Source organism: Oncorhynchus keta, chromosome 6, assembly GCF_023373465.1.
Source record: "Oncorhynchus keta strain PuntledgeMale-10-30-2019 chromosome 6, Oket_V2, whole genome shotgun sequence".
Classification (NCBI taxonomy): Eukaryota; Metazoa; Chordata; class Actinopteri; order Salmoniformes; family Salmonidae; genus Oncorhynchus; species Oncorhynchus keta.
The window spans coordinates 24,020,021-24,033,118 of NC_068426.1; the positions used below are offsets into that span (position 1 = coordinate 24,020,021).

Consider the following 13,098-nt stretch of genomic DNA (forward strand, 5'->3'; position numbering starts at 1 on the left):
ACCTGTTTCCTCCAGCATCTTCACAAGGTCCTTTGCTGTTGTTCTGGGATTGATTAGCACTTTTCGCACCAAAGTATGTTCATCTCTAGGATACAGAATGCGTCACCTTCCTGAGAGGTATGACGGCTGCGTGGTCCCATGGTGTTTATACTTGCGTACTATTGATGGTACAGATGAACGTGGTACCTTCAGGCATTTGGAAATTGCTCCCAAGGATGAACTAGACTTGTGGAGGTCTACAATGATTTTTTTCTGAGGTCTTTCCTAATTTCTTTTGATTTTTCCCATGATGTCAAGCAACAAGGCACGGAGTATGAAGGTAGGCCTTGAAATACATCCACAGGTACACCTCCAATTGACTCGTATGGTGTCATCAGAACCTTCTAAGGCCATGACATAATTTTCTAGAATTTTCCAAGCTGTTTTAATGCACAGTCAACTTAGTGTATGTAAACTTCTGACCCACTGGAATTGTGATACAGTGAAATAATCTGTCTGTAAACAATTGTTGGCAAACTTACTTGTCATGCACAAAGTAGATGTCCATACTGACTGGCCAAAACTGTAGTTTGTTAAGCAGACATTTGTGGAGTAGTTGAAAAACAAGTTTTAATGACTCCAATCTAAGTGTATGTAAACTTCAGACTTCAACTGTGTATATATAAAGAGTCAATATTTGCAGTGTTGACCCTTCTTTTTCAAGACCTCTGCAATCCACCCTGGCATACTGTCAATTAACTTCTGGGCTACATCCTGACTGTTGGCAGCCCATTCTTGCATAATCAATCCTTGGAGTTTGTTTGTCCACCCGTCTCTTGAGGATTGATCACAAGTTCTCAATGGGATTAAGGTCGGAGGAGTTCCCTGGCCATGGACCCAAAATATCAATGTTTTGTTCCCAGAGCCACTAGTTATCACTTTTGCTTTATGGCAAGGTGTTCCATCATGCTGGAAAAGGCATTGTTCATCACCGAACTGTTCCTGGATGGTTGGGAGAAGTTGCTCTCTGAGGACGTGTTGGTACCATTCTTTATTCATGGCTGTGTTCTTAGGCAGAATTGTGAGTGAGCCTTTTCCCTTGGCTGAGAAGCAACCCCACACATGAATGGTCTCAGGATGCTTTACTGATGGCATGACACAAGGCTGATGGTAGTGCTCACCTTGTCTTCTCTGGACAAGCTTTTTTCCCGATGCCCCAAACAATCGGATAGGGGATTCATCAGAGAAAATTACTTTACCCCAGTCCTCAACAGTCCAATCCCTGTACCATTTGCAGAATATCAGTCTGTCCCTGATGTTTTTCCTGGAGAGAAGTAGCTTCTTTGCTGCCCTTCTTGACACCAGGCCATCCTCCACTGTGCGTGCAGATGCATTTACACCTGCCTGCTGCCATTCCTGAGCAAGCTCTGTACTGGTGGTGCCCCGACCCCGCAGCTGAATCAACTTTAGGAGATGGTCCTGGCGCTTGCTGGACATTCTTGGGCGCCCTGAAGCCTTCTTCACAACAATTGAACCGCTCTCCTTGAAGTTCTTGATGATCCGATAAATGGTTGATTTAGGTGTAATCTTACTGGCAACAATATCCTTGCCTGTGAAGCCCTTTTTGTGCAAAGCGATGATGACGGCACGTGTTTCCTTGCAGGTAACCATGGTTGACAGAGGAAGAACAATGATTCCAAGCATGATTCCCTCCTTTTGAAGCCTCCAGTCTGTTATTCGAACTCAATCAGCATGACAGAGTGATCTCTAGCCTTGTCCTCGTCAACACTCGCACCTGTGGTAACGAGAGAATCACTGACATGATGTCAGCTGGTCCTTTTGTGGCAGGGCTGAAATGCAGTAGAAATGTTTTTGGGGGGTTCAGGTCATTTGCATGGCAAAGAGGGACTTTGCAATTAATTGCTATTCATCAGATCACTCTTCATAACATTCTGGAGTATATGCAAATTGCCATTATACAAACTGAGGCAGCAGACGTCTTGAAAATGAATATTTGTGTCATTAACAAAACTTTCGGCCATGACTGTATATCCTTTTTTTTACCCTTCCCTCATTAAAACCCACCACCTTATTCCAATGCTTTATCCCTGTTTGATTCTATCCCATGCCTGAGAGGACTGGACACTACCGCTAACACACCCTGTAACTCTTCTGAAGTGAAATCTCATATCCCCAAGTACTTTTCTGCAGCTGCCACCACAACTTCTATTTTCTTACGTACCATCTCTGCAGTACAGTTGATAACCATTGCTATGAACGATAAGAAGCCAACCTTACTGAAACATATCACTCATTGGCCTATCCCTCTGTTCTGGCACAGATCTACTATTCACAGGGATCCTCTCAGAATCCCTCACCCTTGATCCACCCTCATACTTTCTTCACTGCCTCAGAATATGACATCTTCTGCACTGCTTTGACCCTGGCCACCTCAACCTGCCTCTCTGACCCTGGCCACCTCAACCTGCCTCTCTGACCCTGGCCACCTCAACCTGCCTCTCTGACCCTGGCTACCTCAACCTGCCTCTCTGACCCTGGCCACCTCAACCTGCCTCTCTGACCCTGGCCACCTCAACCTGCCTCTCTGACCCTGGCCACCTCAACCTGCCTCTCTGACCCTGGCCACCTCAACCTGCCTCTCTGACCCTGGCCACCTCAACCTGCCTCTCTGACCCTGGCCATCTCAACCTGCCTCTCTGACCCTGGCCACCTCAACCTGCCTCTCTGACCCTGGCCACCTCAACCTGCCTCTCTGACCCTGGCCACCTCAACCTGCCTCTCTGACCCTGGCCACCTCAACCTGCCTCTCTAACCCTGGCCACCTCAACCTGCCTCTCTAACCCTGGCCACCTCAACCTGCCTCTCTGACCCTGGCCACCTCAACCTGCCTCTCTGACCCTGGCCACCTCAACCTGCCTCTCTAACCCTGGCCACCTCAACCTGCCTCTCTGACCCTGGCCACCTCAACCTGCCTCTCTGACCCTGGCCACCTCACCTCAACCTGCCTCTCTGACCCTGGCCACCTCAACCTGCCTCTCTGACCCTGGCCACCTGACCCTGGCCACCTCAACCCCTGCCTGGCCACCTCAACCTGACCCTGGCCACCTCAACCTGCCTCTCTGACCCTGGCCACCTCAACCTGCCTCTCTGACCCTGGCCACCTCAACCTGCCTCTCTGACCCAACCTGGCCACCTCAACCTGCCTCTCTGACCCTGGCCACCTCAACCTGCCTCTCTGACCCTGGCCACCTCAACCTGCCTCTCTGACCCTGGCCACCTCAACCTGCCTCTCTGACCCTGGCCACCTCAACCTGCCTCTCTGACCCTGGACACCTCCCTGCCTCTGATCCTGGCTAACCTGCCTCTCTGACCCTGGCCACCTCAACCTGCCTCTCTGACCCTGGCTACCTCAACCTGCCTCTCTGACCCTGGCCACCTCAACCTGCCTCTCTGACCCTGGCCACCTCAACCTCCCGCCTCTTTTACCGGACAACTCTGATCCCCAGAAACATGGGCACCCCTACAGTTGACAATGTTTTCCACCAAAATGACACATTCCTCTGTTCCATGTGTTCCTGCACACTTCCCACATCTTGGAATCTCCCTCCTACACACTGCTGCAACATGCCCATAAACGTGACACCTGTAACACTGCAGTGGATTCGGCACAAAACCGCTAACGGAATAACTCATATATATTAACATGACTTTGTCAAATCTCAAAAGAACAGACTGCGTCACCTCTGTTTCCCCACACTCACCACCGGATCTGCATCGCACCAAACAGCGAGCGTCACAAACACCAGGAATTAAGGGTTGCTACCTACATTAATGAGCACAAGGTTATCATGCTTTAGAAAGCTGCAGTCCTTGCAGATGAGTATGAGTTTGTGTTGACCTAAAAATACCTTCAAACAGGGCACAAAGTACTAATATCCCTACACAAAAAAACTATCCAGAGAAGTCCTCTGTCACTACAAGGTTTGTCTTTTCCACCAGCACCCAGAGACAAGGATGGACAGAACTGGTATTTGCCAGTTTGGCTTTACTGCCATGAGAAAACTGCTATGAGAAAAGCCATATTTGTCTCTGTGTCTGTCCTAAGTTGAAACACAACATTTTGAGAGAAAAAGCTTTCTTCTTGTGGGAGCCCTCCAGCGCATTAAGTCTCTGGTTGGGACTGGTTTATCTCCTAAACAAGATCAGATTTGAATGAACCCTTTGTTTCAGAAGGGTTTGTATCTCTGCAGAGTGGTGATGCTGTTAAACAGCCAATGAAGATACTGGAAGACATTGGGGCCGCCCAGTCCTTCATTTTGTTTGACACTTCAGCAACTGGTGACTGTGTTGGTTCAAGGCGTGGAGATGGGTTGCTTGTAGAATGTGGAACTCAAGTCTGATCTTGTTTCTGGTCGCGTGGTCGTTGGAGTGAAGCCTACCCTACCTGTGAAGGGAGTCTTGTTGATTTTAGGCAATGATTTGGCGGGAGGGAAAATTGTGGTGAATTCTGTTGTTTGTTAGGTGCCAGAGTAGAGGAACCTGATGGGTTATCAGAGAAATACCCTAGAGTGTTCCTAGCTGGTGCTTTTCCACGTGCTATATCTAAGAAGATTGCCGAGAGCAAGTCTAGTTTTGAGGAGGATGTCAGTAGTCTCACCATATTTGATCTGTCTGAAACATTTCTGTGTGGTCCTGACTTTGCAGCCTGGTCTCAGTGACGAGACGTAAATGTAAATGTTATCTGGGACGCACAAATATTATATGTTCTGTTTGGTATGTTTACTTAAGGCAAACAGGAAAGTAGGGTGGTTGGTTGAGGTGCATGGGTGGGAGTATAACGAGAACATCTAGCAACCCTGGGGTTGCAAGTTCGAATCTCATCATAGACAACTTTCGCATTTTAGCTAATAAGCAACTTTTCAACTACTTAGCATGTTAGCTGACCCTAACCTTAAACTCATTATTGTATGTTTTACAAATTGGTAACATTTTGGACATTTTTCAAATTCGTAACATATAATACTAACTGTAATTCATAACATCAAATGTGAATTGGCTAATGGTCATCCACAAATTAATACATACCACACAAAATGTAACATATCATACTAAATTGAGTGTTCAGATTCAAGTACAGAATAATACGAAATGCTCTGAGACCAGATTGGATTTTGGTAGAACTCCTGAGTTGACCTCTCCTTTGAAGACCCCAAAGGAGAGCGGGTTGGTAGGACCTCTGAAAAGAGAGAGGATTCTTACAGTTGACACTGTTTAGGAAGCAGTATGATTACTGAACAGAAAAAATATGCTTCTCTCTCCCTTCTATTTGCGGAGATACTGTTCATCCAGTGAATGAGTTTGAGTGTGTTACTTTGACAAAGATGACGTTATGAGGTGAGAAAATAGTATTCCCACGACACTTTTATTCAAGGCTACAGGCCCTAGTGTATCTCAAATTGTCGTTCCAGTTACACTCCGACAAGAGATACTGTACTTATGAGGGTAGTATTGCAGGCCATCTTGGGGTCAAGATGTATGACCGTATCTTGCATAACTTGCAACCTAGGAAAGGTAGTGGGTCAAGGAAAAGTCTGACCATTCATGGCAAAAGTGGAGGCCATTATTAAGCTTCCTGTGCCAAGGGTGAGGGGGAGTGAGGGAGGTGGCGAGAGAGGGAGGTGGCGAGAGAGGGAGGTGGCGAGAGCGGGAGGTGGCGAGAGCGAGAGATAGAGATGGAGGTGGCGAGGGGAAGAGGGAGGTGGCGAGGGGAAGAGGGAGGGAGGGAGGTGGAGAAGAGGGAGGGAGGGAGGTGGGGAAGAGGGAGGGAGGTGGCGAGGGGAAGAGGCGAGGGAGTGGCGAGGGGAAGTGGCGAGGGAGGGAGGTGGCGAGGGAGGGAGGTGGCGAGGGGAAGAGTGAGGGAGGTAGCGAGAGAGGGGGTGGTGAGGGGAAGTGGGAGGAAGGTGGCGAGGGGTAGAGGGAAGGAGGTGGCTAGAGAAGGAGGTGGCGAGGGGAAGAAGGAGGGAGGTGGCGAGAGAGAGAAGAGGCGAGAGAGGGAAGAGGCGAGGGAGGGAGGTGGCGAGGGAAGAGGCAAGGGAGGGAGATGGCGAAAGGGAGGTGGCGAGGGGAAGAGGGAGGTGGGGAAGAGGGAGGGAGGGAGGTGGCGAGGGGAAGAGGTGAGGGAGGTTGCGAGGGGAAGAGGGTGGCGAGGGAGGGAGGTGGCGAGGGGAAGTGGGAGGGAGGTGGCTAGAGAAGGAGGTGGCGAGGGGAAGAGGGAGGGAGGTGGCGAGGGGAAGAGGACGGGAGGTGGCGAGGGGAAGAGGGAGGGAGGTGGTAAGGTGGCAGGTGGAGGGGAAGAGGGAGGGGGAGGGGGCAAGGGGAAGGGAGGGAGGTGGCGAGGTAGGCGGGCGGAGGTAGAGGCGGAGGGGGAGGCACAGAGAGAGAGAGAGAGGTGGCGAGGGGAGAGAGGGGGAGGGAGAGAGAGATGTGGAGAGGGGAAGGGAGGGAGGGAGGGAGGGAGGGAGGGAGGGGAGGGAGGGAGGGAGGGAGGGAGGGAGGGACAGATTCGGAGGGAGATGGCGAGGGAGGGAATTGACGAAGGAGAGAAATGGTGGGAGGGAGGGAGATGGCGAGGGGAAGAGAGGGAGGGAAAGAGAGAGAGCGAGAGAGATGGTGACGAGGGGATGGGAGAGAGAGGGAAGTGGTGAGGGGAAGAGAGAGAGAGGGAGGGTGGAAAGGAGGAGAGTGGTGGGGGAAGAGAGGGGAGTGAGTCAGGCGTGTGGAGAGTGAGGGAAGGGGAGAGCGCTTGGAGAGAGAGAAAGGGAAAGATCGGAAAGAGAGGTGCTTGTGTGGTAAGTCACTTCATACTCTTTATCAACATTATTGTTTGATGGATGATAGACTAGTTAGATAGCAACACTAAGTGTTAGCCTAAATGTCTGTTTTTTTTTGCTTTGCCAGAGAGTCAGACACATTTAAATGCATTTATAATACCCAGTAAAGCAACGTTTGAAGGATAGTCTAATTTTGTTATGAAGTTTTCACAAGAAAAGTTGCTGCTGAAAATGTGACCGCCTATAGCAATATCACTGTTGTATCGTACAAATGAACATTCTAGTCTCTGACCTGATTCTGGTTCTTGTTCACTGTGAGTTGCCCTTGTTCACTGTGAGTTGCCCTTTGTCTATATCACGCTGCACCAAATTGAGTTTTAAAGGTTTTCAATTATCAAAGCAAATGTTTAGTCAATCTAATTTGCTACCAGAACGTAATGGGATTGTACGTTGTGTATCCAGTTCGATTTGTTTGCCGATAATGCTTGGTGTTGATTGTGCCATAATGGGGTGTCATTATGGTATGACATCCAGGGGGATAATAACACCACCATGATGTGTCCTATGGTTTACCGCCTTTGATGTCTACCATTAACCTGCCAAAGCATTTATCATCAACATGAAGGCAGGATCACACACTTCTTCAGTGCAGAGAATCATGTTAATGTATCCTGAGGGTGGAAATTGGAGATGGCTATACTGTAGTACTGGGATGTTGATTCTGGATAATTTATGTGTACTGTATAAAGAGGTTGTGCTATGTTTGACCCAAATAAACAAAAGTGATGTAAATAGTGATGAATAATCATATTTACATTGTAATTAGCTCGTTATAACAGTATACATTATTTGTAACATATTCATCAACATATTAACACTGAGGTGTTGATAGCTTTGAAAGGTCTAGTTTCGTTATTCATGTGAAATTTAGAGTGGGCAAGAAAGGAGGTTTATTTTTACATTATGTCAGGTGACAGATTGAGCAACCTTGAAGATCTAGGCCAAGGTATAAACCCTAGGTAGGGCATTCTCAGCACTGAGGGACATAATTGGTCAGATTGTGAGAACACTGTTATGCTGTTAGTGGTGCGTACTGGCGGCAGAGAAGTCAGACGCTGGAGAGCAAAAACTGTTTCCAAACGGCGCAGTTTAATAACACAAAAAAACCCACCGGGAAACAGAACAATCAAATCATGGGTATATAACCCGACACACACCAGGACAGACGTGCACAAGCACCTACAACAAGAGGGTTAAATACACAACATGTAATTGATGGGATTGGAACCAGGTGTGATGGAAGACGAGACAAAACCAAAGGAAAATTAGGCCGGTGACTTGGACCGCCGAACGCCGCCCGGACAAGGAGAGGGACCAACTTCAGCGGAAATCGTGACATATGCGCTATTCCAGGCAGTACGCTATTCCAGGCAGTACGCTATTCCAGGCAGTACGCTATTCCAGGCAGTACGCTATTCCAGGCAGTACGCTATTCCAGGCAGTACGCTATTCCAGGCAGTACGCTATTCCAGGCAGTACGCTATTCCAGGCAGTACGCTATTCCAGGCAGTACGCTATTCCAGGCAGTACGCTGTTCCAGGCAGTACGCTATTCCAGGCAGTACGCTATTCCAGGCAGTACGCTATTCCAGGCAGTACGCTATTCCAGGCAGTACGCTATTCCAGGCAGTACCAAAGGCGTATTGTGTCCAAAGTGCTAGGAAAAGGTTTCAGAACAACTTAAACAACAACAACTTGATTTTTAATGCAACACACAGATCACCAAAATTATGTAGATGCAGTGCTGGAAAAAGTACTCAATTGTCATAGTTGAGTAAAAGTTAAGATTTAATATAAAATGACTCAAGTAAAAGTCAGTCACCCAGTAAAATGCTACTTGAGTAAAAGTCTAAATGTTTTTGGTTTAAGTATCAAAAGTAAATGCTGCCATACATACCCTCGTAAAACTGACCATCCTACCGATCCTTGACTTCGATGATGTCATCTGTAAAATAGCCTCCAACACTCTACTCAACAAACTGGATGCAGTCTATCACAGTGTCATCTGTTTTGTCACCAAAGCCCCATACACTACCCACCATTGCGACCTATACGCTCTCGTTGGTTGGCCCTCGCTTCATACTCGTCATACCCGTCGCCAAACCCACTGGCTACAGGTTATCTACAAGTCTCTGCTAGGTAAAGCCCCGCCTTCGCTCACTGGTCACCATAGCAGCACCCACTTGTAGCACTCGAGCAGGTATATCTCACTGGTCACCCCCAAAGCCAATTCCTCTTTTGGTAGTCTTTCCTTCCAATTCTCTGCTGCCAATGACTGGAACGAACTGCAAACATTTCTGAAGCTGGAGACTGATATCTCCCTCACTTGCTTTAAGCACCAGCTGTCAGAGCAACTCACAGATCACTGCACCTGTGCATAGCCCATCTGTAAACAGCCCATCTATCTACCTACCTCATCCCCATACAGTATTTATTTATTTATCCTGCTCCTTTGCACCCTAGTATATCTACTTGCATATTCATCTTCTGCACATCTACCAATCCAGTGTTTAATTGCTATATTGTAATTACTTCACCACCATGGTCTATTTATTGCCTTAACTCTCTTATCTTACCTCATTTACACTCACTGTACATAGACTTTTTTGTTTTATTTTGTTCTACTGTATTATTGACTGTATGTTTTGTTTATTCCATGTGTAACTCTGTGTTGTTGTAGGTGTCGAATTGCTATGCTTTATCTTGGCCAGGTCGCAGTTGCAAATGAGAACTTGTTCTCAACTAGCCTACCTGGTTAAATAAAGGTGAAATAAAAATAAAATAAATGGAACTGCTAAAATATACTTGAATATGAAAAGTAAAAGTAAAAAACCTTTAACATTCCTTATAATAAGCAAACCAGACAGCAGAATTGTCCATGGGGCACACTCTAACACTCAGACATAATTTACAAATGAAGCATCTGTGTTTAATGAGTCCGCAAGTACAGATGCAGTAGGGATGACCAGCAGTGTTTTCTTGATGAGTGTGTGAATTGGACCATTTTCCTGTCAGAATGTAACAAGTACTTTTGGGTGTCAGGGAAAATGTATGTAAAAAGTACATTATTTTCTTTAGGAATGTTGTAAAGTAAAAGTTGCCAAAAAAACATAAATAAACTCCTTCACTGTCAACTGCGTTTAATTTCAACAAACTTAAAATGTGTAAATATTTGTATGAACATAAGATTCAACAACTGAGACATTAACTGAACAAGTTCCACAGACATGTGACTAACAGAAATGGAATAATGTGTCCCTGAACAAAGTGGGGGGGTCAAAATCAATAGTAACAGTCAGTATCTGGTGTGGCCACCAGCTGCATTAAGTACTGCCGTGCATCTCCTCCTCATGGACTGTACCAGATTTGCCAGTTCTTGCTGTGAGATGTTACCCCACTCTTCCACCAAGGCACCTGCAAGTTCCTGGACATTTCTGGGGGGAATGGCCCTAGCCCTCACCCTCTGATCCAACAGGTCCCAGACGTGCTCAATGGGATTGAGATCCGGGCTCTTCGGGTGGCCATGGCAGAACACGGACATTCCTGTCTTGCAGGAAATCACACACAGAACGAGCAGTATGGCTGATGGCATTGTCATGCTGGTGGGTCATGTCAGGAGGAGCCTGCAGGAAGGGTAACACATGAGGGCGGGGGATGTCTTCCCTGTAATGCACAGCGTTGAGATTGCCTGCAAAGACAACAAGCTCAGTCCGATGATGCTGCGACACACCGCCCCAGACCATGACGGACCCTCCACCTCCAAATTGATCCCGCTCCAGAGTACAGGCCTTGGTGTAACGCTCATTCCTTCGACGATAAACGCAAATCTGACCATCACCCCAGGTGAGACAAAACTGTGACTCTTCAGTGAAGAGCACAGCGATGGTGGGTTCGTGCCCATAGGTGACGTTGTTGCCGGTGATGTCTGGTGAGGTCTTGCCTTACAACAGGCCTACAAGCCCTCAGTCCAGCCTCTCTCAGCCTAGTGCGGACAGTCTGAGCACTGATGGAGGTATTGTGCGTTCCTGGTGTAACTCGGGAAGCTGTTGTTGCCATCCTGTCCCGCAGGTGTGATGTTCAGATGTCCCGATCCTGTGCAGGTGTTGTTACACGTGGCCTGCCACTGCGAGGAAGATCAGCTGTCCGTCCTGTCTCCCTGTAGCGCTGTCTTAGGCATTTCACAGTACGGACATTGCAATTTATTGCCCTGGCCACATCTGTAGTCCTCATGCCTCCTTGCAGCATGCCTAAGGCATGTTCGCGCAGATGAGCAGGGACCCTGGGTATCTTTCTTTTGGTGTTTTTCCAGAATCAGTAGAAAGGCCTCTTTAGTGTTCATAACTGTGACCTTAATTGCCTACCGTCTATAAGCTGTTAGTGTCTTAAGGACTGTTCCACAGGTGCATGCTCATTAATTGTTTGTAGTTCATTGAACAAGCATGGGAAAACGTGTTTAAACCCTTTACAATGAAGATCTTTGAAGTTATTTGGATATTACAAATTATCTTTGAAAGACAGGGTCCTGAAAAGGGGACATTTCTTTTTTTGCTGAGTTTAGTAAAGTACAGTACAGATACACCAAAACACTCCTTAAGTAGTATTTTAAAGTATTTTTACTTAAGTACTTTACACTACTGTGTAGAGACCATAATTGTACTGCCAATGATTGCATTGGGCTAAAACTAGAGAATCACACTAATAGCCATTCCAGAAACAGCTTTCTCATATTGAATTGCACCCCACCAGAACAGCCTCAATTCGTCAGGGCATGGACTCTACAAGGTGTCAAGTGTTCCACAGGGATGCTGGGCAATGCTTCCCTACAGTTGTGTCAAGTTGGCTGGATGTCCTTTGGATGGTGGACCATTCTTGATACACGCAGGAAACTGTTGAGCGTGAAAAACCCAGCAGAGTTGCAGTTCTTGACACAAACCGGTGCGCCTGGCATCACTACTATACCCCGTTCAAAGGCACTTCAATCTTTTGTCTTGCCCATTCACCTTCTGAATGGCACACAATTTTTCAATTTCATCTTTATTTAACTAGGCAAGTTAGTTAAGAGCAAATTCTTATATACAATTACAGCCTAGGAGCAGTGGGTTAACTGACTTGTTCAGGGGCAAAACGAGATATTTTTACCTTGTCAGCTCGGGGACTCGATCTAGCAACCTTTAAGTAACTGGCCCAATGTTCTAACCACTAGGCTACCTGCCGCCCCACGAGCAGAACATGAACCACATAAAAAGGATATAAGAGACAATTGAGTCAATGTGTGTGGGATGAGGGGTTGTGCTGCCTCTTCTATCACTTAGCGTCCATGTCTCTCTGTTTCAGAAGCTAAGTCGTGACCCCTCTGATGAGGACTGCTTCTTCGACCTCCTCAGCAAGTTTCAGAGCAGCCGCATGGACGACCAGCGCTGCCACCTTGACGACCCGAATGTAGAGAACGGAGAAAACGGCGAGAATGGAGGGGCTGTCTCTCTTAATGAAATGCTAGGTAGGTTAGCGAATTAGTGCTGTTACGACAGTCTAAAGCTAGAGGATCCCTGATACTACTTCCATTAAGGATCTGTTGTGAATCTGTTTCGGTTTGAAAGGTGTACAAATCCAAATTCTAGGAGAAATCTATGTGAATGAGGATCCCTGAATTCCATTACTTCCATTAACTTCCTTTCACGTCAATGCATGACTCAATGCATCACTCAAAGCACACATTGCCGGACATCTCTAGTCAGAAATGTGTGGCATTGTTTTTTTTTTTTTGGGGGGTCAATTACAGTAAAGGAATATAATCCAACTCCCTTTTCTCTCAGATCCAGCGCTCATCTCCTCGCCCCAGACAGAGGAGCTGTTTGACCTGATCGTCAGCTCCCAGAGCCGTCGCCTGGATGACCAGCGGGTCAGCGTCAGCAACCTGCCCGGCCTCAGGATCACCAATAACAACCTGGGCCACCTGTGTGTTGACACAGACCCCCAGGAACCCAGCGATGACTTCTTCAACATGCTTATCAAGTGCCAAGTAAGGCCATGTCTCACTGCCTCAGCATCTCTATGGGTCGAATCTTAACCTTAGTCTCCCATTGACATCCATCGATGCGTAATTTAGGTAAAATACACAAATGTTTGTGCTTATCTCAGGTTTATGCAGGATTCATGAATTGCAATTTTAGATGTATGTCTCTCCTTCTCTCTCACTGTCTCTCTCACTC

At 47.1% G+C, this 13,098-nt stretch overlaps 1 protein-coding gene across 2 annotated transcripts in view; it reads left to right on the top strand.

Moving 5' to 3' along the window:
• LOC118385277 (G-protein-signaling modulator 1) overlaps window positions 1–13,098 on the top strand; it is a 66,286-nt gene that overhangs the window by 49,298 nt on the left and 3,890 nt on the right. For both annotated transcript variants that reach the window (XM_052521167.1, XM_052521168.1), the window contains exons 12-13: window positions 12,224–12,386; window positions 12,703–12,908. In XM_052521167.1, the coding sequence (XP_052377127.1) occupies window positions 12,224–12,386; window positions 12,703–12,908 (369 nt within the window). The remainder of the gene's footprint in view (window positions 1–12,223; window positions 12,387–12,702; window positions 12,909–13,098) is intronic.